Source organism: Manacus vitellinus, unplaced genomic scaffold (genome assembly GCF_001715985.3).
Source record: "Manacus vitellinus isolate BGI_N305 unplaced genomic scaffold, ASM171598v3 scaffold_7_pilon, whole genome shotgun sequence".
Classification (NCBI taxonomy): domain Eukaryota; kingdom Metazoa; phylum Chordata; class Aves; order Passeriformes; family Pipridae; genus Manacus; species Manacus vitellinus.
Window position 1 is genome coordinate 12,363,040 of NW_021940813.1, and position 24,959 is coordinate 12,387,998.

The window sequence follows — 24,959 nt, forward strand, 5'->3', positions numbered from 1 at the left end:
TTCCTTGTTCAGACTCTTGGGCCATGTGTTAAGAGTCATTTTTGCCCAGCTGCATATTTTGAGTTATGGTCTAAAAGAGCCTGAGCAGCAATATGATTTGGTGGAATGAAAGCATCCAAACATAGTGGGGCTGGTCCTCTCACACCTCTCATGCATCTTCCACTTAGTGTGTCAAAAGACAATTTTTGCATCAAACAATTGGTTGTGCACAAGGTCATAAATTTGCATCCAAGTAGAACTCAGAGCAAGTACAATTTAGACCTAATACATCAGATTTACCTATGCTGTCTTGCATGGTAGCTGTTAAGACAGTCTGCCCACAGAACAGATGACCTAACACAGTTTTTCTCCTAAAATTGGAAGAGGACCTCCTATAAAATTTGCTTTGCCTAATTTCCATGAAATTTGCTTCATGATTGCAAAATGAGAAATCTGTTTCAGTGCAAGTGATGTGCACAAGCCTTCACTTGCCTGATGAGCCTGAGCATTGATGCTGCTGTTTGATCCGTTTGAAAAAGGTGCCAACATCTAGAACTTCCAAGCTGTGTTAAATTAAAAGGGTTTACTCAAATCACACCCTTTTTAACAAAGGCCAGAAGTTAAATGGCTTTTTTCCTCATTCGCTACAAACCCAGTTAATGAATGATTAATATCATGACACCATTAGAAAGAGCTGTGTAGGGAAAGGCACCTGTTCTTAAATAGTGTCCTGATTTGAAGGTAATTTAAAAATAGTTACATAGGGCACATCACCATTCCAACCATCTTCTGTGGCACTCCTATTTCAAATGGTGGGCCTACTTACATGAACAACAGCCTAGATGCATGGTTTGTGACAGTACCCCATTGACAAATGTATTATGTATGCTAGCTTGAATGGAAAAAATATTCATTGCCACCCCACAATTTGCCGTAGATTATATATGGCTATCCTTTTCCTACTCTTTGTGTGACTGGGATGCAGATGTTCTCCCAGCTCTACTCTGACAGTGTTCAAAACATATGGAATTGATTGCATGCAGGTATTTTTGAAGCATGTCTCACCATCAAATCATTATAAGACAACAAAAAAATGAAACATGAGTGAAAACCCTAATACTTCCAGAGCATGGCTCCTCTCAGAAGTGGCTGGGTTTTGCCTTAGCTACCTAGATCACGACAGTGCTTTCAGAGCTGTATCATCTGTGTTCCCTCTTCTTGCAGGGAGGTCTACAGCACTGAATTGTTGAGAATATTTTTTTTTTTCTGTGTGAACACAGGAGTCTACTCAGCTAACAACTACAGCAGCTTCTGAAGAAAAAAAAGGTTGGTATGTAGCTTTTTAGACAAATAAGATTCATCTGATAAGAGACCTAACTGCAATGATAAGGAATGGCTAAAAGCCTACCACAGGCCACTGCTTCTTGAAGAGTCACTCCAGCCTTGTTCCCAGAAACAAGTTGGTGTGGCAGAGAGAAAGGTGACATCCTGAAAGACAATCTGAGGGTGTCTCATACATTTGGAAATTTGAAGCCTGTTTTAATATTGATCTAAAAGAACAAGTATTGGCAAACAGGGGAGTGTTTGGGGAATATTTTAGGAAGAAGAGACCAAATCTGGGACCACTGAGTTCCTGCCAAGAACTCTCCCAGTGCTCTGTCCTGGTGACCTCTCGGAGGAGCAAAGAAGCTTGGACAGCAATAAATGGAGCAAAAAGCATTAAAGAGCTCTAAGGGACTGTTCTCTGTGGTCAGGTCTGCTGAAAATAGATGTTATTCTAGGTTAATACATTTACATGGCAGTTTAAAAGGACAGCTTAGACACAAATACAATTTCAGTTAAGATGAGCTTAAGGTGCTTCTTTTTCAGTTAAAAAGAGCTCAAGAGTTATAGCAAAAACAGATAGACAAGTTTAGGCAGCTTGAGTTCTGCAAAATGACTATAATTTCTGAAACTTAGTTTCCTTTTTATTCACATCATTAATGATGCCATAAGGCAAAACAGATTGCCAAAGAACAAAATGTAGTTCAACTAAGTTTCTTTATACTAAGTAAATCTATAGAGCATGTAGCACAAGACTCATAGACCAGTGAAAAGGAAAGCTCACACTTAGAAAATAGTTTGCTCTGTAATTCTCTTCCCTTTATTAAGCCAGCAAATCTCAGTCACTATTATAAGACTCCTTTGAAAGCCCCGACAAAATTACATTAGCAATATTCTAAATATTGGGAAGTTAGACCAAGTTAAAAATACACAATTCATCCCAGCACCAGCTGGCCGAGCTGCTGGAATTTCTTTCCAACAGAAGGAAGAAAATACTACATACATTCAACACAATTTAGTATTTAACTGAAATCTACTATGGTTTGTTGAACTGGAGAAGAAAATGTAGTATGAAGTAGAAACGACTTTCTGTAACTACGGGCCACCAAATACTTGGACATTCCTTGGGTCACCTTTGAAGATTTGCTAACTACTTTAAACAGCTATATGTACAGTCAGAGATTATCCTGATTAAACTCCATAGGTACTGAGGAAAAAAATCCTTTGGAAACATTTTTCCTTGCTAGAAAGAAGAACAGCCACATACAGCTCAGTATCATCATCCCCAGCATGAAGCTCTTACCAACAATCTAAAAATCTTGCAGAGGCAAAAGGATACATATCCACAAAGCACAGAAGAGTCTACTCTGACCACTTGCTGGGAAACAGAATCATCAAGCTTGGAAGAGACCTTCAGGATCATTTAGTCCAACTGTCAACCCAGCACCACCATAATCACCTCTAATTCACATTCCAATGTGCCACATCCAGACACCTCTGGAACACTTCCAGAGCCAGTGATACCTCCCTGGTCAACTTATTCCAATGCCTAACCACTCTTTCAGTGACTTTCTTTATTTTCTAATATCTAATTTGAACCTCTCCTGGCACAAGAGAAAGCATTTCCTCTCATCCTTTCACTTGAGACATGGGAGAAGAGGCTGACCCCCACCTGGCTACAAACTCCTTTTCAGTCATTGTACAGAGTGATGAGGTCCCCCCTGAGCCTCCTCTTCTCCAGACTAAACAACCCCAGTTCCACTGCCCTAAAAGAGACATTAAAACCACACTGCTTAGAGCCCCACTCTCTCTTGGACAGCGCTTTTGTGAGGGATTTCAGTAGCATCAGGCCATTTCAAAGCAGGGCTAACCTAGCTGTGACCAAGCAGTGAATTTAATAGAGATTGTTGAAGTATGCTGCTAAACTCCAACAGTGATGACTAGTAAATATCACAATGTCTTTCCTGGATGCCCACTGAACTTAGAAAAAACCTGAATACCCTTTCATGTCTACTGTATTTTTATATGCTATATATATGATATATCAATACAGTATATATCATATATAGAGGAGATATCATATACCATATATATCTATAGAAAAATCACATGCACATTTCTTGCAGGCAATTGACAAAGAAAGAATTCTTATTTTGTAATTTTTCAAATTTACTAGACTGACTTTTAGCCCTGGACAAACCCTATATGACTTCCTTCCATTCTGTTCTTTCTTACTTATTTTTACAGTAGTGGTGCCGAATTTGCTGTGTTAGAACTTTGGTATGACTCAAGAGTACTGAACAGCATGTCCAGTTTTGCATTGTTATACAAGTAGGAAGTTCAGCTCTTACTGCCTGGCTTCTTCTGTTAACTACATCTATGGCTAAATCATCAAATTTACATTCAGGTTAATCTCTTTTGGAAAAGACAGTGTATTTGCAAGTACAAGTGTCTTACAACAACAGCATCTAGAAAACAAAGTGTGCTGCAGAGTAATGCCTACAATACTGGGCTCTCATAGCCAAGCAAGATTCATACTGTTACAGTCACGTTTATATCCTCATTCAACTTCCTTTTATTAGAAGTATAATACTGCACTTTATATCACAAATGTATAAAAAATATGGCAGATAGTGTCATAACAATACTTTTTTTTAAATGAGTATATTTAAAAAACAGACAGTTATTTTCCATTTATATATATATTTATATATAGAATAAAATACTCCTGATGCAATATATAAATGTTACTGTTAGTTTTTTATAGAAACTACTGTAGCTGTTGCACTGCTTCACAATGTTTCAAACAGCTCAAAATAACTTTACATTATAACATAAAAGATATGATTATAACAGTACGATATTAGGTCATCATAAATAAATATTACAAATCCTATCAAATATGGAAATTTAAAAAACAAATTTAAGACATACAATTTAACTTTAAACCCTTAACAGGGATACACTTTTATCACATAAACCCCACTGTTTTAACTAGGCAGCAAAAAATGTAGTAAGGGCATAGGTCTAGACATGAATGTTTTCACCCTTATAAGTGCCAATACATACCAGAAGTCTCCCAGCTTTCAGACAGAGATGTGCACTAAGCTGGAATGTAAATGAGAGAAAATGGCAATGCATTTTCTCCCTGACCTGCACACTCTGTCTGGCATCCAGCGACATTTCTGATGACTGATAATTTATAGTTCAACTTGTTTTACTGTATAATCCCTGACTCTCTCCGTGGTGCCAAACAGCATAGCTCCACATGTACATATTGCACACCTTTATAAAGCTGAAAATGCAGTCTTACCATCACCAGAACCACCACCACTCCCCTATGCTGATCTCCACCCAAACTGGCCTATTCTCTGGAGTGCAATTACAAGGCTGTCTCTTTTAAGTCATTCAGGTTTGGCATTCGCGACCGGTTTGTCCGGGTGTACGTGTGCCCGTTCTGTCCGCTCTTGGAAGGCAGCTGGTCGGAGTAGGGAGGCCCATCGCTCACGCTCCTGTTCACGGGGGAGACGTGCCAGGTGGGTTCCAGCTGGCTCGGGATCTGCAGTGTTGGCCTGCTTTTGGGCGGAGCCTCCTGCCGCACGTTGCTGCTGCCGCTGCTGGAGCTCTGGCTCATGGGGTGAATCCGCACTTCAGAAAAAGAAGCTTTGGCTGGCTGACTCGGTAAGGGCTGGAAGCGGGGCTCAGCAGGGACAGGATGGTTTGAAGAGAGGTGTAAGAGCTTTCGAAGAGATTTTAATGGCTGGCTCTGAAAGACACACAGAAAAGCATTTGACCTTCTGCTCTCCGTCATATCAGAATTCCTACAACAAAACTGTCATAACCTAAACTGAACATCTTGAACTTCACAGGACTTTTAATTTGTATTCATTTGGTATATGTCATTACAAGCTCTGACTACACACCTGAGAAAATGTCTTCTCATCACGATTCAATCTACTAGCTACCTGACAAAGTGGAACCTTTTCTACATCAGAAAAAAAATTGCTCCCATCAATTATTTCATCCTTGTTTCCTTTGAAAATGCAGGCATAGACAATTGCATTAGCTGTCCATCTGTCACTTCTCTAGCTATTAGCTTTAGAATCTTAGCCACATTTTGTGAGGCACAGCTATCAGAAATGCAAAGGTCTTAAAAATTTTGTGAACATCAGTTAGGGGTTAGAGAGAGTCTTGAGTAATCATCTGCACTGAAACAAGGTCAGCCAGAACTCTGCAGTACCATATTTTGCTTGTTGCCAGCTGGGAGATAAGCAGCTCTGGTCTCTCACAGCTTCTTTAACGGGTGAGCAGGTTGAAGGAAAACGGAGATATGGAGTTACTGAACATGAGTAACAGAAGCCTGGGGAAGCCTGAGTACACAAAGTGATATGAAAACAGCCTCACTAAATTCCATGGCTCACAGAGCAACTTGTTTCTTCAAATGCTGCAGCTGCAACAAACTCTCTTTTCCAGTTTTCAATGTGATGGCACTGAAGCTCCCTCCCAAACCCTGTCCCCAAAGTTGGTTTTAGAACTGGAGAAAAAAAGTTACATTACTGCAGTTCTACGCTCCAAAAATGAAGCCTGCTTAAACTGCAGTCTGTGCCAGCCACACCATGGCATGGTCTTGATGCTCTGGTGACCACTGCAAGTATCAAACTGTGCCTTGTGGCAGCATGGCCTCAGGATTCACCCTTCCTTACAGAGCTCTCTTGAGGGCTTTCGTACAGCATTGCATTGCATCCACAGATGTGCACTGAAACACTGCTTGCCTCTAATACAAAACCATAACAATATTTTGAAGGGCTTGAAGACTGACACAGGGACATTTAATCTCTCTTTTCCTTGTCATTCATATCTAGATTTTCAAAAAATTATGCAGGACCACAGGCATATGATTTTTTATGTTCAATCAGAAGAGAATCAGAAGTTTGGGAAATAACGTCAAATGCAATTTTTTTATTCACCAGAGAAAAAGCTTTCAAGATACCTCATTGATACTAAAATACAGGGAATTGATAACACCACTTACATGAGGCTGGATTTCTGTCATCTTCTCAGGATGCCAATCCTTCTGCCTGCTGCTCTGGTGATTAGAAGAATGAATGGCTTTCTGTAATGCCAAGAGATCCTGACCATCAGTGTTAGGCATCTGCAACAAAATATTAAACACTGGTCTCCTAATATATTCTTAAGAATAGCCGTAAATAATTTCCCACAGTTAATTACAGTACACAAGGGAAGCCCATTACTGCAGCAGAATTGCAATGACCTTTCAATAATTTTCCCCATAGTAAGAGCAAGTGACTGTGGATATCATGCAGATTTGCTCTACCCTTAGCCCTTAAAGCATTCGCATGCTGTTAGTGTTATTTGCTGTAAGAGAGAGCAGTTAAACAAGGCCTTAAAAATAAAAAAAATAAAAATATTGTTGAGCCTCATCTTCATTTAAAAAGCATTCCATACTGCAGTTAAGACCATGGATCAGTTCTATAAATTTGTTCCCAAGTGAAGCAGACCAAAGTCTCTCTAAAATGATGTCTTGACTGATTTTGCCATCACAAAACAAACAGTTTTTTCTTTTCCCTTCTTTCTTCTCCTCCACAAATATCCCAAACTAAAGCAAAAATTAGGAAACAGCCCTAGGTGAAATTTTATGGCAGAAGGATAATTTAAAACTTAGATGCAGATTTTTATCTCATTTCAAGAATTCTAAGCAAAAAAAAAAAATCAAAAAGTAACCTATTTTTAATGCAAGCTGCTTGTTATCATGAAGAATCAAGACAAACAAAAATACAAGACACATGAGCTAAAATTTCTTTTTCAGATAATCCATTGTTAATACTTGATTGATTAAATTTATATATAAAGAGCAGTTTTTATAAAAATATGTATTTATTATATAGCTATAAACCAAACCAGGTTAATTTTTTTCCTGATGAAACAGAATGAGACAGTTTATTTTTAAACATTCACAATTTCACAACTATTTCCCAACTATTTTCCTTCTTTAGTCTTACTCCCAGGAGTCATTCTCTCTGGAACTGTGTATATTACATTTTCAGTATATCAAATACTATAAAAAAAATTTTTAGGCACAGCCTATTTCAATAGAATTTTACTTAAATTTATTGAACTGGCCCAAGATACTTAACTGGCATGAAGAGGAAGTGACACCATGAAAATAAACCACATGCTGCTGTAGTCAGTAAAACAAATTTACTGGAGCATTTTACAGCACTACTGTACTTAAAAATTAATACCATGGGTAGAGTGACTACAGGAAGCTTTTTCAAAGAAGAACTATGCTTTAAATTATTCTTTGAATTAAAAAGAGGAAAGAGGGATTTCTTGATGCTTGGATTCTCCCCGTTGGTTGAGTCTGTCTGCAATATAAGATACAAAAACTAAATGCATAGTATTTAAATTCAAGAGAGCTGCCCTTACTATATTAATCCTTTTTCTTTCTTTCTTTCTTTCTTTTTTTTTTTAATTCCAACAATACATGTTATAAAGCCTATAATTTTCTTTGGGAAAATACAACAATGATTGAACAAAAAAGCCTATGGAACAAATTCAAGGATCTCAATGCATAGAAAGCATGTAAAAAAAGATCAGTACACCTCTTCTTATTTCCGTGTTCATTAGGAATGCAAAGTGTGTTTCAAAGCCTTTTGGAAATAACTGGTAGGTCTTTTTGACTTTACTGAGCTTTGGATTAAATCCTGTAACTCTGGCAATCATTTGTACTTATGATAATGACCTAAAGCAGTGTGACATTTCTTATTTTTATATAAAGAAAATATCAAAGATACACTAACAATAATAGCAATTGGTTTCAGAATGAGCAAAAAAATAAAAGTATTCTATTTTTAAATTGCAGAAAGATTTAGGGCTCCAAGATGAATTATTTCAGTTCTATTATAAATATGCCATTAACAACTTCATGTATAAGTGCAAGGACACTGGTTGTTTTATTTTAATTTCTCTAGCACAACCTAAGAGCAGATCAATGGATGCACAAACAGCAAACAGAACTATAAGATATTAAAATTATGAATGAGACCTTCTCAGGTGCAAACAAGAACAGGACACATATGCTGTGTCTTGCATTATTCTGCCTGTCATAAGAAAACTTTATAATGCAATAGAATTACTATATGACTAAACAGAATGATGGGTGCACTACCAAAAGCAAGGGGTTTCAAACAGCTTTCTCAGCTTCTAGATTCCATCCAAATTAATGAAAGAAAGTAAAAAATTAGCATAGCTTAGGTTTAGGAACTTTATGGTCAGATCTTCCTGGTTTGAATTCACTAAATTAAAAAGGAATGAAAGCATTGCTAAGAGAAATGCTCACCTGCAACAATTTTTTCCAAAGAGTAATTTCTTCAGACTGATAGCTTGAAATTTGTGCCAAAATCTGCAAAACTCAGGCTCCTCTGAAGATAGTGCCTACTGACAATGCACAACCCTCATGGATATGAAATTGTTTGATGGCAGAGGACAGAAAAAACTGTGACTCTAGAAATCCTCAAAAACTTTTACTATGTTACTAAAAGACTTCGAACAAGATGAAAAGGAGAATGGATAAGAACAGCTCTGCAAAAGCAACATTGCAAAGGATTCCCATAACAGGCAGTAACAATTATTACCCCATGAGGTACTGCACCTGGAGAACTCTAGGGAGAATGATTGATGGGAACGACTCTGCAGGAGGAGGCGTCGAGAACTGGGATCAGTTCTGGGCTATTAGATATTTTGAGAATGACGTTACTAAGAAGATGCCTTGAATCCAGTTTCAGATATCTTCTATGACGATCACCATCAAAATGAGACTTGCCAAAGGATATCAGAAGTAAATCGTAGCTATGATGTGCTTCCCGGCACTGGGACAGTCCTCAGGTTTAGTTTGCTATTTGCTGCAGAAAGTCTGTGTTTGAGTAAATAACTGACATTTCATACTCCTAGGACACTATATTTTAACCCTCAGAAAAAAATCTTGGGTAGTCACAAGCTGACTTAATATGAAATCATAGAAAACATTATTCGTTGAAGAGGTAATATTACAGCGCTGTTAGCAGCTTTTAGTGCTGAAATCAAACTTGGTGCTGAACTGAAGGCAGTAACTTTTGTTTGTGCTGGAAGATCCTAAAGAACATCCCAATGTCTGTTAGGTAGATGTCTTTCAACTAAGAGATGAAGAACAAAGAACAGTGTCTTAACCAGACACTTGTACACACATCAGTGGTACAGTCTGTCCCTAGATACTGTCCTCTTAATCAGCTCCAAGTAGAAATGAAAAGAGGTCTCTGGTTGGATCAAAAAATCAAGTTGATCTCAGCGAGTTTCTAGTTAAGGATGCAAGAGTTGTATCACTACCTTATTTCACTAATTCACTCATCTTCTGTGAGATACCAGCTCTAAGCAGCAAATACACTTTTCCCTTACGCGAAACCTCTCTCTCCTTCCCTGTTCCCCTCTACCCCTCTTCTTAACAGTGAGAAGAAACAGGAGTAAGGATTCTGTATAAATCTGTCCTATCTTGTAATCAGTGATGACTTTGGTAGCTACAGATCAAGGTACTTTTGATTTAGGTGTTTTGTAAAGTGCCAGATTTTGAGATGCAACACAATCCAGTCTATATTTCCTTCACACAGTTTAATCTGGAAGTAGTTGATACACCATCTATCAGATGAGCTATCAGAGTGTTCCCTGTCACCATGTCTGAATGGCTGGAATCAGAGTAGACTTTAACAGTGCAAATTTAACACCTTTTTTTTTTTTTGAAAATGCATCAGTGGAACCAATGATATCAAGTGGAACTAATGATATCAAATAATCCCAGAGCTATGATCGAGACATTTTGTTCAGTTGTGTGATACAAATGATTATATTTGAACTGTGTACAGGTATGAGCATGAACAAGATCAGAAGGAGAGGTAGATGCCATTGCTTTAAATCCTGCCCAGCAGGAAGGTGAGATGTTTTTTTGAGTGCTAGTTAATACATGTACGCATATATTCCACACAGTTCAAAGAAAATTTAAAAAGCCAAAAAAACCTGGTAACCAATCCTCTCCCCCAGTTCTCAACAGATCAGCCCTTCACCAACACTCAGAGTCATACTACCTCACTCCTTACTCCCCTTTGCCTGGAATGACCATGGTTTACTCCATTCAGAGAATCTTCAAAACTATAACTGCATTTACACTTATAGAAACATCACAATTTTGTGCAAATAAAATTCAAAATGTTTTACTGTTTCCAGAACTGTCATTTGAGAATGAGATTATGTTTAGGTTACTTCAGTTCTTAGGGAGACTACAAAACTTTGTGAAGTGTCAATATATCACTTTTCTCTGATAAAAGAAAGTTCTTTTTCCCTCTCAAAAAGTATATGAAAATGTAAAAATGTAAAAGAGACAACAAAGACTTGTAGTGAATAACAAAAGCTACAATCCATTCCCTCAACAGAACATAAAACATTAAGAATGGTTAAGATACATCATCCTTATTCCAGTCATGGGATGCAGCAAGAAGATGGAGGCTGGTACCAAGACACTCATACGAAAAAGACTGGAAAGAATTCTCATTTATAACAGTCTGATTTCCTCCATATGGATGCCTGAAATTATTCAAGCTCTGAGGAGACACAACAATGCATTTACTATTCTTGGATTGGTATCACCAGATCCTGCAAAAGAATTTGTTGCAACATCAGCTTAAAACTTGCATCAAAACTGTCTCTCAAAGGGTCTGAATGAAAACAAAGATGCACAGGACTAGTAAGTGAAGAAATATTTGAAAAGGCAGAAAAATCAACCCTGAATAGGAAAAGAGTTTGACTTTCATACAGTGACTAGAGAAAATAAAAGAAGAAATAGATATACACATGAGCATAAATACAATAAAGGTACTGTACTAATCCAGCATATTAAAATGGTGTAATTCAAAACCAATTTGTAATTCAAATATAACTTCTTTTATTAGAAATGCCGCATACTTACAGTTTGAGATTTCTTCTTTTTCTTTTTTATTGCCCTGAAAAAACCTTGCTTTTCTTTCTCCTTGAGCTGTTCTGAGTTAAGGTTTTCAGGACTTTTCCTAAATATGAAATAAGGTATTGTAAGAGAGATTTTATTTTGGTATTTACTTTGTAAATTCTGTGTAATACAGAGATCTGATGCCAAAGAATGGAAATTATTGAATTAAGTAAAAAGATTCTTAATGTTTTAGCATTAATTGGTTCCAGGGTTACTATACAAATACCAGATAGTCTTATTAAATGGGATAGGAGGTACACAGTGTTAGGGTAAAATGATTAGTTTAAACCAATGAATAGTTATTTAGGGAAAAGGAAAGCATGCATGTCTTCTTCTAAGACAGAACTTAATACTCAAACCAAAATATCACACACGAGGTCTTTTAGAAAAATGAAAAGCATATCTGAGAGAACATACAAATGGTGATGAGGTTTAAAAGCACAGATTCAGTTTATCCACTCCTTGCTGGAGAACCAGGAGTTGCAAAGTTCGCCAGACAGAACCACTTTGCTGACATGGTTCCAAATTTATCATCAGGGAAGCTGGGGAACTACTGTTGTCCATTTCAACTTAAAAACTTCAGTTATTTTGTTATGCATGGGTGAGACAGTGCTGGCAAAAGGAGGTGACCCAAGAATGGAACAGGTGACTTGCCTGAAGACTGAATTTCCGCCTTTTACATGTCTGAAGTAACTACAGCTGATAAATAACATGTTACTTTCAGAATACACAGTAAACCATGTATGTAAAGTACTGATACAGGGTAAAAAGATGGTTTTCAACAAAGGACATTGGTGAGACGTAACTGAATGCAGTTATAGTGCCCTTTAAAATAGCTTGAAAATTGAAAATGGTACAGGAAAGTGTCACAGAAATAATTTCAGAGATAGAAAGAATGGCCTATGTTTAAAAAGTCAGATTTCCATCTCTTTAGTGTGTTCAGAAACACAGCCAAACCAGCCCAAATATTTAGTTTCCTTGCCTGATGCACAAGTACTTATTCAAGAAGAAATTACAGAATACGAGAAAGATCTTCAGACTAAAGATCAAGAACAAGTAGGTGGATGATGAAGCCAGAGAAGTAATATTAGAAATAAGGCACTGATTTTCACAATAAGCATCATTAACTGCCAGAACAAACTCTTTAGTGAAGTGGATTTCCCATCTTTGACATTTCAAATTGGGACCCCATAATGGGAGATATTAGTCAGGTGTGCCTCTGGGCCTGGATCCCAGAGACCAGACGACATTTAATATCAACCAACACACAGAAAATCATGCTGGGTGATTTAATAGTCCTTATTCAGTCCTAAGTTGTATGAAAACAAAAAAGAAATTATTCCATTGTCTTGATGGAAAGCCTAAAGGAGGAAAGCCACAGTTTTAAGGGCTCTGGATGATGAACAGGAGCAGCTTTTCTGGGAATAACTGTAATGTAGCAACACTTAGCTCTCTACTATAGTTGTCACTGGCTTCTAATTCTGGCTTTAAATGCTATGCTATCAGCTGGTGATTCAGCTGCTACTACATGCCAAGCTGACTTTTTTCCAAGCAAATGTGAAACACATAATTGGGGTAGAAATCACTGGACTCATCCTCCTTATCAACAAAATTCACTCTGGTAGCTGGTTTGACTAGCTCCTCAATTTCTACACAAAACCATCTCAAGCTCAAAGTGTTACCTGGTTTTAAATATAAATGCATGCAGTGTTTTAATGCTGGATAAAGTGCAACTGTTGATTAAGAGAATGGTCTTAGTGGAAACATTCATAGGCAGGGAGTATGGTAGAAATTTTCCTATTTTAGTTTTTTTTGGAACTTACATCTGGATCCAAGAAACACTTTCAGCTGCATGACAACATAGATTCAATGTGAACATTGCAACACTACAGGAAAAAATCTCTAGTTTAATATGATTATTATAACACATATTTTAAATATACTGGATTGCCAGGGATTCCTGTTGCTGTCATGTCCCTGTATTTGGTACTACTGCATAACAGATGTAAGGCACTCTTGTATTAGTCACTTAGAGCACCGAGAGTAAAGACTACTGACAGCTTTACGGATTCACTGAACTCATGAGACCGACTGAACACAGACAAAACACCTACTGAATTATTGACTCAATGATTTTTACTTGATTTGTTAGAAAAGCTGGAGGAAAGCATGCACTCCAAGTATCCTTCTTGTGCTCAGAATGTCATGTAAATGGGGCTAAGAACCTTCTGAGCCTTTCCCCAAAGGAGTTACTGTGCATCCACATCTACAAAGATATCCCAAACCATAGCCCCAGTGCAAATTACCAAACCAATGACGGTGTTGTCCGCTGAGGAACCAGAGTCAGATCATAAGCAAATTCCCGGGAGGTTACTCTACATTGTCCTTTAAAATTTTTCAATGTCTTGCTATGGCTTTTCTGTTCCAAAGTCTATTCCAAAATGGAGATGCTATCTTAAAAGGTGAAGTTAATCTTCAGAGTGCAGCTTGGAACATTTTTTGCCATACTTGTAGATAGAGATTCACTCAAGTGTGATTCTTTTCTCTGGCCCAATGAACCTGGATGAGAAAACTGCTCTCTATAGCAGTTGAGCAGAAAGGAGAGAAATGAAATTCTGCACCATCATTTCCTCTTTATGACTACAGTGACCAGAGTAGGAAAATAAGGGGCTGAGAACTCTGCTCATTTTCAATTGCTGCTTACCCAAAAGTCAGTGGCTTCATACTGATTGGTTTATGTCATTAACTCCTATGACTCATATTGCAGTACGGTTGTCTGAAAAAGCATTGACCTTGAAAAGCAACTGCTTCAAAACACATGCTCATTATGTGAAGAGTGTGAACATATATAGCATTATAGCAGGAAGCTTCAACACCAGGATTCTGTACTGAGTAAAAATAGAGCAGAACATTTTGATCGATGATGAAACACTGGTATATTTTAGGCATCCCAAAACATGATTTTTAGATAGTGGACAGTATAGGAAAAAAATAGGATTATCAGAAAAAAATCTTTATGGTATGGTCGAGTCACTCAACACCAAACTTTTACAACATACTGCAAGTATTTTGGCATTTTGCACAAAGCTTCAGCTCTTGAAAGCAAACAGTTACACCAGAATCTGTGCTGTTTTACTAGCAAGTAGAGACTAGCCCTAGATAAGAGGCCCCACTCAGAGAGCTCATTCACAAGAAGAAACCAAAGGCAAAATGTCCTGTGCTTTGTTATTTTATCTTTGTGTATCTTTTGCATGCTTAGGACATTTAATGTAGAACACATTGGTTATTCTGGTCTGAAACACGTGGAAAAAGCATAGGTATAAATCAAAATTCTGCGATTATCACTCCTATTTATTGCCCCTGGCAGGAAAGGTATCCAGCTTCATGCAGGTACAATGAGGTGTAGCAGCAAACATGCACGCGGCAAGCAAGCTGATGCGCTTTCATATTAACTAAAAAGAATCAATAGGAAGCATGTTGCATTCATGCTGCCATAGAGAGAGTTGTATTGCAGACAGCTCTTTTTGGAAGGCAATTTGTCATGCTTATTTTAGCTATTTTTCAGCAACTCTGGTCTCAGGCAGCCTGGCTTGGAAACCCTCTAACTGCCAGCGTAGTGCTCCCTTTACTGAACCAATCGTAATTACATGAGTAAGGTTTTTGCCTAATGGAGAAGTTACTGAAATACCTGAACTTTTCTTTGGAAGATAAATGAACAAACACTAATTCTCCATGTTGGCTTTTAGTTTTGCTTAAAGTAAAACCCTTAAGGGGCAATTCCAGAGTTACCATTTAGCAAAGGCAAGATAATGTCAGAAACTAATGAAGTAATCCAAATGGATAGTTTAGGGTAAGAATGTCAATCCCACATCCTGAAGTCTACAGTAAAACTTCTTGGTCTAAAAGTCTTGCACTGAAAGCTTAAAAATCAAAGATCAAATCTGAACTTTGTTTGGGGCTGCAATTTTTTATTTTTTTGTGTGGAAAAGGAGGATTTACTAACTGGAATAAACCCCAGATCTACCATCTCATATACAGAATACCATTCAGAATTTGAAATTTCCTGATATTTTTTACAAATTCCATAAAAGGACTGGAAAGTATTTACAATGCAGCAACAATCATACTGCAGACACAGCTGAACAAGATTTAAACTAACTTGCTCAGATATTGGTAATCTTCTAGTTTCAGTAACAGTAAGTGTGACTAAATTGTTACACTGATACTGAGACAATGATTTAACAGTCAGTCATGTCCTGTTTACAAAATACTGTGTTGTTTTGGAGTCTTGAAACTTAAAAATGGGTAGAGTTTTAAGCCTTTGACTCTTCTAAGAGTGAGATGTTATTTTTTTTTTCCTCTTTTCTTGAATGACAAGAGAGTTTATGTGTGTTTATATATATTATATAAATATAAAATAATAATAATAATAATAATATTATATACATATTTCCTCTTTTTATTATTTTGCAGATAGGTATGACAAGCTGCTTGTCATAGAATGACTACACTTATATGGACATGAAAGATCTAAACAGAAAAACTTTCCAGAAGCCCCCAAATATCTTGTAAGTAATCAATGCAAACACTTCCAATATGGTGTGAAATAGAGTACTTCATGCTGGAATTTATTTTAAAGAGATATTTGGAACTATGACAATGGTAAATATAATTCAGGGCAATGTTCTGGCACACTGGCAGAACACAATTAAGTATCTTGCCTGTACCTACTGATTTTGCCCAGCTCAGGACAAAGCTCATACAAGTGAAAGAGAATAAAACATCTACTCTTGTATCAAAAAGAAAAAAATTGAGCAAGTTCAAGGTCCTTTACAGGAAATTAAACTCTGGCAAAGAAAAGATTTTCTAGAAGGATGAAAAATTTGCCTTTTTTCAAATCAAGTTGTCTAAAGTTCAGAAATGATCTAGTAATTTAAGAGTAAAATCTGATGACAAAAGTCAAGTTTATAACATCTTTATTTTAAAAGGCTGGACAGTGGGGACAGAGCGAAGAAATGCACACAAAGACAAGGGAACATCTGTGACAATTCAATCTAGCAAACATTCACAGAATCTTTGACAGAAGAAAGGCAACACAGAGCAATATTATGAGAGAAGCAATATTTTACAGTAGTGGCAAGTCCAGGTGGAATACATGTCACTCATAATTCAACATGAATTGTCATGTACCAGTTATGTATGTCAGTCAAACATCAAATATTTACTTCATCATAAAATTGATGTAAGCAGAATCACATTCCATTAGAGCTTTAAACATTTTCATAAGCATTTACACAACTTCTATACAGAAAATTAAGTAGAGGAACATAGATTCTACACCACTCAGGAATCTGATTAAGCTGCGTTTATGGCACAGAACAATTTTGCAACAAGATCAGACCATTGCCAGGACAACTTGAACAGAGTTAACATGTAGAGCTGGGCAGGAAACATCTTGGGAAAATAGGGAGTAGAAAAAGCAAAGAGAAAGAGAAGCATATGCCAAAATAGCAGTAACTTGGTGTTGCAGGTACTGCTATTCCTCCCATTTCATAAGAAGAAATGTTTATTCTTCTATGGGTTCTTCTCTCAAAGGAGCTGTTCCACTTTGTGAAAATATTTGAGTACATTAATTGGATCAAGGACTTAAATCTAACTGTCTCAAGGTTAATGAAAGGCCTTATTCATTAGGCCATATTTAGTACCTCTGTAGTCCTTTTGCTATTTTAACAAGGTGAAACAGCTTCAAGAGAATATATTGAGGGAACCAAACAATGTGCTCCAGAATAACCTCTAACTTCTGGTTCAGGGCATTCACTTGTTAGATATAAGATCTCGACTCAAGCCTCTGGTTTAAATAATGAAGAACAAAGGCCCTGCACTCAAGTTCCCCACATTCCAAAAAATAATGCTGACTCCAGAATATTTTTTATTTTGAGAGAATCTCTGGGTTTGACTGGCAATTCCATCCTGGAGTTGAAGAATCTTCACAATAAAAGTTAGTGGATGTTCCTTTGAAAAGTTTTGGTTTTGACAATTTTTCATCGTAAATGAAGAAAACCAACTTTGTAAAAGAAATTCCCAACCAGCTCTAATAACATAGGCTATTATTTCAGTTCAGAGTTAAAATAACATTACATGTTTCTTTGCAGTCAAGGCAATATATTGCTGAATAATATGTAAAGCAAAACAAGATTCCATGTCTTATGTTATATGCAAGATAGAAAGATCCAGGTACGAAGGACAACAAAATATGTAAAAGGATTCAACAGCAGGAATAAATACCTTCTTTAGCCACATAACTCACAATATAAGTACCACCTTTTTACATAAATGATCGGTTTCCTCAGCTAACTTCCACAAAATGGATGTAGGTGGAGCTACTGAAGGACAGGAAGCAGACTCTAGTGAATCAGAGCAGGTGACAAAGGTTCTGGAGTAAACATCTTCTATTACTGACACAGGTATATAACCTCAACACAAGCTGAAATACCAATTAGCCACCATCCCCCAACCCCCCACCCCCTCTCTATTTTAAGCACATAATCCACAGGTTGTTCGTGTGAAAACACATTAAGTCAACAAACCACTGAAACAGTTCTTTGATAGCATGACTTTATCGCACTTCCAGAGAGAAGTGTTTCAGAGAGTTGAACCGTGCAAATGTACACAGTCCATTCCTCCCACCAATCCTTTGAAGCTCCATTGGTTTATTTTTATTCAGTGTGCTTTATCGTGTTTGAACGAAGTAGAAGATTAAGAGTATTTTAGAGCCAAACAGCTCTCAGAGAAACAAAATTAAGGTATTTCCCTTTAAGTCCTGCAAAGCTACGCATACGCAGTCATTTTATTAGCATAATTACAGTTAAGTGTTTTATGTTATATAATGGAGCCATGTGATGCTTTTAATCTTTTAAAATCAATATACACCGTTAAGATGTTGCTTAGTCCATTTTCCCCATAGAATGTATTCATTTCCTTCTGTGGTGCGTAAACAAAAAGGGCAGTGGTCCCCATTGTAGGGTGAAAATATTCATTAATACAGTCCTATCGTATATATGGAAACATGCACTTTGATATTTTTTCCATTTGTATGACAATTCATGCTTCTGGAACCCACAGATTGCTATCCATACTATATGCACACAAGCACTTTGTACTATCTTTAACTGAAGATTAATAATGGAAAAAAAATTGTGAAAGACAAAAGTATATTAATTTAATGCACTCATGTTATGGTGTGATGAAGTATTTCTTGCTGCTCAAAAGGGGACAGAAAACATGCCATGCTATGCCAGTATAGTCGGAGGAAGCAACTCAGCACACAGACAACTGCAAGTCTTAAGAAAAGTGTGGGGTTTTTTTTCCTCCTGTTCAAAACCCCTTTTTTCCCTTCCATTCTCTACACATCTCTGTAAATAACAACTCACCAGGTATCAAAGGTGGTTTGTCTTTTTGAGTGGTTTGCCACCGTGCTGCTGTCTGCTGGTAACACAGAGGCTCTGTTTGACACGTTGTTTTCTATGTACGTGCTCTCTGGACGCGGAGATGGAACTGAACAGAGAAATGGCAAACAATGTACACTGAGCTCTGCCAAAAATCCCAGCTTTCTGCTTCCTCTCTTCCTCTTACAGGAACAAGAGCATGAAGACACACTAGCACTTTAGGTACAATTGAAATAAAAGCTGTCATTCTGTGACAGTTGCAAGGTAATATTAGTTGTAAAATGAGACCATCCTGAAAAGAATTACTTTGGATTTTAAGGTAACTAAGAATAAGAGATAATGGACTAAAAATTAAAGTGTCAAAATCAGATATTATTGTCAGATATGTATTTTTCAAACAGACATACTGTGATTTTGAAAATACACTGCACATACCCAGCACATAAATTTATTAGAATTATGAGTACCACCAGAAACACCTGCACTTGATTAAAAATTGATCAGACACTAGTTGCAGCATTAATGCAGCATCACATTACACTGTCATCAAAACTGAATCTGTAAGTTTTTGTTCAAGCTGTAGTACTAAAGTACACGCTAATAACATTTGTATTAAGTCACTACTTCAGAATTACATAAATATGAATTTACTTTTTTCACAGTTACTTGTACATATTATTATCACTGGTTTTGCATGTAATATCATCAAACTATTATTTAAATATAGTACCATTTTCCCAAAGCAATAATTAAGTCCGTCTAAAATACATTTGTTTGATAGATTTAGGTAAAGAGGAAAAAACCTCTAGTTTATTAAAAGGAATTAAATAATCCCCAGACCTAGAGTTTCCTTAGCACATGACTTATGGAAAGTCATTCTTTTTTGGAACTTTTGTTTCACAATGTATAAAAAAGAAGGATAATCCATGTCCAATTTTAGGAGTGTTATAAGGATTAATAACAGCGATTCAGGATTGAGGATTCTTAAAGATTCTCTGATGCATGTGTGACAAAAACTTACACTCAAAAGCATTGCTCAAACCAGTATGAGCTTTAATATTGCTCACAGGTTTTAATATTGCAATGGGACACTTGAAAGGATTGCCACAGATTTTAACATGTCTAAATCAGGTCATCAGCCAACTGGTCAACCTGAGGAGGATCAGAGGGAGATTTGTGACTCTACTTAGGGTTATTAGGTGACTCATAATCGAATTTCAGCTGATTGGGCCTTCTTTAGGTTCAGGGGAGTCCCACAAGTCTCCTAATGCTTGCAGGACAGTAATTAGCTTCTTATTATCTTTTTTGAAACAATTACCCAGGTTTAGCCATGAAGCAGCTGCTCAGAAATTACCATCTTTTGTGTGCCACAATAGAACAGTATTTTTGTGAGTGTATATACAGACACACCTTCATGCATGCATGTATGTATGTATATATATATATATGCACATACATAACCCTGTTTTAATATTTATTCTGAACTGGATTATGTAAATGTGCTTTTGCTTGTAGTTGTTCATGTTAATCCTCTGTATCCCTTTCTAGTACTTAATTTATATTCCATACTAAAATTCTTGATTAAATTTGAAAGATCCACAACAAAATTACCTCTGTAAAAGCTGCCAACTCTTCTCGGAACAGGGTCATTATACAGAATTCTATTTTCCTTAGTAGATGCTCCATCTTCTGTGTGTGGATCATGATATGCTCCACCCTAAGTAAAAGAACAACAAACTATTTAAAATTAAAGACTATAAACTGATTTGCAGCTTTTAACCAACATACATAAGCAACAGAACTCCAAACTTGACCACAAAATTTTCCTTTCATGTTATTAATAACTGCCAGTATCAAATCACAGACTATGTAGTCAATAATTAGTTGGTTTTGCTTTTCCAAAATGACAAAAATGGCATTAACAGAATTTTGCCTCTAAGTTGCAATTTTAAAAACTTGAGCCTGATTCAAACCCTCAGACTTTTACTGTGAATGCAATATTGCTCTAATGTCTCTGGAAGAATCTTTTAAGGCAGGCCTTGTTAAATTAATTTCTGATGTCACTCTGCTACTGGCAAATTTAAAAAGCAAACAGGAAATGCATATAATTTGTGATAATTGCAATACCAAAGCACTATGATCCCTTATCAGCTATTAAACAGCAGTACCTAGAGGTACCAACAGTCATAAAATCTACTGTATGCAAAATACGAGGAAGTCTCTGAACTAAGGAATCCATAGGTGAATAGTTTAGTCAGATAGGAGAGCAAATGGAATATAATTACTTTTAATTAATTCTATTTTTCTGAATACAGTACTTCCTGGAAGTACTTCAAACAAAAGTTTAAATGCATCCTTAGAAACATCCATGTGCACATAATGTGCCACCTGATATGGCTTAACCCCTCTCTTAAATTAATCAGGTGCAGCAATTTTGTCCTGCAGTATGGACTGACCAGATAAAATTCAACGCCCTCTACAAGGTCCCACAGGGAACTACTAAAATCCCCATATGAATTGAAATCTAGAATGTCCAAGAAGGATAAAGATTAAAAATCAAAACCATAAAAAAACCAACCAGAATTAAGAACTGGGATTTCAATTCACTGCATGAGTGATTTGCAAAATCTACTTTGCCTTTTGTTGATGATGATCTGGTCTCACTCTCACAGATTAAACAAACATTGAATACATGCCAAGACCAGAACTGAAGCTAAAAGAATGCTTCAAATCACAGTTGGATTCTTCTAAAATTTCACAGAGGCTGAAGCATTTGATTACTACTTGTATTAGGTACCTCTTCTTTGTCAGCAGTTAAATTTCAAATATGAGACAGTAATAGCAACCTGTACTTGATTTTCTTCTTAAACCCTTTTCATGCATATTTAGTTTAAAAGTAAAAAGAACTCTTACAACAAAAGTGTTGAACTGAGACTTGAAAAGCCCTAAAACTAATACTGAATGCAAGTTTTTTGTTGATTTTGTTTTTTAAATAAGATTTAAAGCCTGACAAAGAATGTTTTTCTTTAAAAAGACTTGGTAGAGCTAAAGAGAAAATCAGTGAGAAATTAGAAACATGGAAGTGAGAAAAAAGGAAAACAATAAGCAATGTTTGAGAATATTTGTGTTATTAATGATTTTTTTAGATCACTAATCCTGAGGGGTGTGAAATTTTCTGATTCCTAATGCAGAATACAGAAAAGGGGTGGGGAAAAGTGAAGATAGGAAGGAGTCAAAGAATGACTTTGTGAAAATGCCTTTAAGAGGCATAGGAAGATTGACAATTTAAGTCTGATTTGTTACTGAAAGCAGTATAAACAAACAAAAAACAGCTTTGTGAATTTACACAGTTGGCATCCATTTCAGAAGTCGTTTTCCTTTCACACTTCTAATGGTTGAAATACATATTTAAAAGCATTAACTGAAGGCTTAAGTTTAAAAAATATTGACCATAAGAGATAAAAGCAAGGTCTTTACAAACAAATAGGCTTTCCAAAATTTCCAAAGCAAATGAAAATCAACAAAACCTTAAGCATTAAGATACACATCAATTTTTCTAATTAAAATAAAAATTTTTCAAACAATTTTTAAAAGACAAAGAATGATCTGATCATTCATTCGAAAAACAATCAGCCTCTAAATAACAGAAAGTAAAATCAAAATTACTTCAAATTACTAAATGCTGCATAATGCAGAAAAAGATTCTAATGGACTGAAGAATACAAGGTAGCATGAGCTTTTACAATCAAAAGTTGAAATGTTTATATTATTGCCCTTCGACAGTAATATCCTGAATAAGTAACATTTAACTTGACTGAAATGAGAAAGAAAAATAAGTACACAAAGAAAAAAATGGTTTTGAAATGGAGCTGCTGTAATTCCTTTCAGGTAGCCTTTTTTTATTATTATTATTATTAATCCATTGCATTTCCCCTACTTTGATACTTTCTGATGTGTAAATACACATAATCCTGAATGGAGGACATGTGGTAACTATGACAAAACATATTATGCCTTTTTTTCTCTTCTGGACTGAAGAGGCAACCACTACCTGAAAACTCTTTTTTATGGTACTTGTAGACCATTATTAAGCAAACTACACATATTTCTTAGATGAACAAGGTAGACAGAGTATTTTAGTTTCTCAGAGTAAACCACAACGTTTGGACCTTACATAATATTTGCAGCACTCTGACTTCCTTCAATTTGTCAACAAATCTGAACTAAATGTTCTCTCCATTGTCTTTAGTTTATCACAGGTGCAGGTACAGAGAAACACTCTTTTTTATACTTATCTCTGCACCGTTTTGTTACTATAGGAGTTTAAAGATTTGAGGACAAATGCAGTCATCTTTATACAGCTGATCTGTAACACATCAGATAATTCAGAAGTGTTGTGTAAGGGATGTAAATCAACACCAGAACTAGCCCTTCATCTACTCCCTCATTAACGCTCACAGAAAAACACAATCAAGTATCTAGTGGAACTGTAAGGAGTCAATTACCAGTGGCCTCTACAACACAAAAATCTCTAGACTACCCCAGCTATTTATCATAGTCATCTAAAAAAATATTGCAAGTTTTGATATTACTTTAGTAAATTATGGCATTTCATCAGTAATGTCCTGCTATAAGTAAATGAAACACTCATTTCAAAAATTGACATTAGCATTCATAACAGAAATAAGTACAGAAAAAGCTAAATAAAAACACAAATGAGAGAGTTAATTAAGCAAAATGATAGGATAAAAATTACATCAGACAATGTAACCAAAGTCTAAGAACTACTAATGAAATTTTAATTTCAGAGACATTTTTTTTCTGTTCTCACATTTTGGTACTTTAGCATAATGGCATTCATAGTCCATTTTTTAAAAGCACCTTGAAATATTCTTCTGAAAAAAACCCCAACATTCCTTGCCTTACAACAAGACGAATAAATAAATAACTGCAAACAAACAAAAAGAAGACTGAAAACAGGACACTCTCCACACATGAAGTAAAAAGAGAAAGATAATCTTTCCCATAAGAGGCAATATTTTGGACTAACCCTATTAGAATCTTCCGTACAGTCTTCTCGTGATGAGCCAACAGATCTTGTGAGTGACTTATGCTGCACCTGTGGAGATAACAGTTGCAGGCTGTTTGCTCTGGCTGCCATCCCTTGCCCTATGCTTAAGCCACCCTCTGAGCCCTTTGACCTCACTCTGTCCCGGCTCACATACATAGAGTGTCTATGAGGGCGCTGCTGTGAAGAAAAAGGACTGGTATAACCTAGACCATAGGAAAAAGATTCATGTGGAGCAGATAGAGAGTGGGAATGGCTTCCATCCATGTGATCTGGCAGTTTTAACTCCTCCATTGTTTTGGAGTGTCTTGTTGATGGTCTTCGGGTGTCCAGGGTGCCCTCACTGCGGTTATTCCTCCCAGACGGACTGAGCAAAGTTCTGTTATCACCGTGTCGGGGAGCACTTGGACTGGTAGGAGAGTTCAAGTCCATACAGCTGGATGGAAAATACCTACTGGTGTTTGGTTCTGCAGCTTGGGCCCTGGCCTCAGAAAGGTTGCCCACGGATTTAGAGTCTGTCAGAACTCCATGGCTCTTTGACTTTGTTCGATAGGAAGGACTCTTAGAAGACTGTGGGATGGTGTCGATGTAGCTGTGGCGGCTGTGCTTGTCGCCGGGCTGCAGCGTCCCAGTTTTGCTTTGAGAGGTTTCCATAAATGAGTGCCGGTTCTGTTGAGATCTGGTGTTGGACTTCAGGTACTTTGTACCTGAACTGTCAGAACTTTTGGTGTCCACATTAAAATCAAATTCTGTTTTTCCCTTTGTGTCCTTTGGGCTGAGAAGGTGTGGTGGCATGTTATTATTGGCTATATCCTTGTTGCCAGATCCAGGGGTGTTGCTTGGTTTTTTTGCATGCATTGGACTAATTGCAGGTCCAGGAAGGTTTCCATTTAAAAAGCTTTCATTTGCTGGAAGACCCTCTTCTCTTGGCCCGCCAGCCCCTAGTGTCTGCATATCCTTGCTGTTTGATCTGTGGTGTGACTGCAAAGCAGAACTTTTGCTGGCTTGATTTCTATATTAAAATGCATAAAGAAGCATTAATATACCAGATTACATATTCATGTATTAATAACTTCAAAAAAGTACACTCATTTCAGTT

The 24,959-nt window shown here is 36.7% G+C and overlaps 1 protein-coding gene across 2 annotated transcripts in view; it reads right to left on the reverse strand.

The window, feature by feature from the left end:
- Window positions 1-3,847: 3,847 nt before the first annotated feature.
- Window positions 3,848-24,959, reverse strand: part of CDKL5 (cyclin dependent kinase like 5) — a 124,555-nt gene continuing 103,443 nt past the window's right edge. Inside the window, exons 12-18 of one of the 2 annotated variants that reach the window (XM_018084197.3) lie at window positions 23,843-24,872; window positions 20,404-20,509; window positions 18,778-18,901; window positions 11,312-11,408; window positions 7,566-7,688; window positions 6,335-6,454; window positions 3,848-5,068 (exon numbers count right to left, since the gene is read on the reverse strand). In XM_018084197.3, the coding sequence (XP_017939686.1) occupies window positions 4,685-5,068; window positions 6,335-6,454; window positions 7,566-7,688; window positions 11,312-11,408; window positions 18,778-18,901; window positions 20,404-20,509; window positions 23,843-24,872 (1,984 nt within the window). In that variant the 3' untranslated portion in view covers window positions 3,848-4,684. The remainder of the gene's footprint in view (window positions 5,069-6,334; window positions 6,455-7,565; window positions 7,689-11,311; window positions 11,409-18,777; window positions 18,902-20,403; window positions 20,510-23,842; window positions 24,873-24,959) is intronic. The other variant, XM_008922354.4, reaches the window with a different exon arrangement.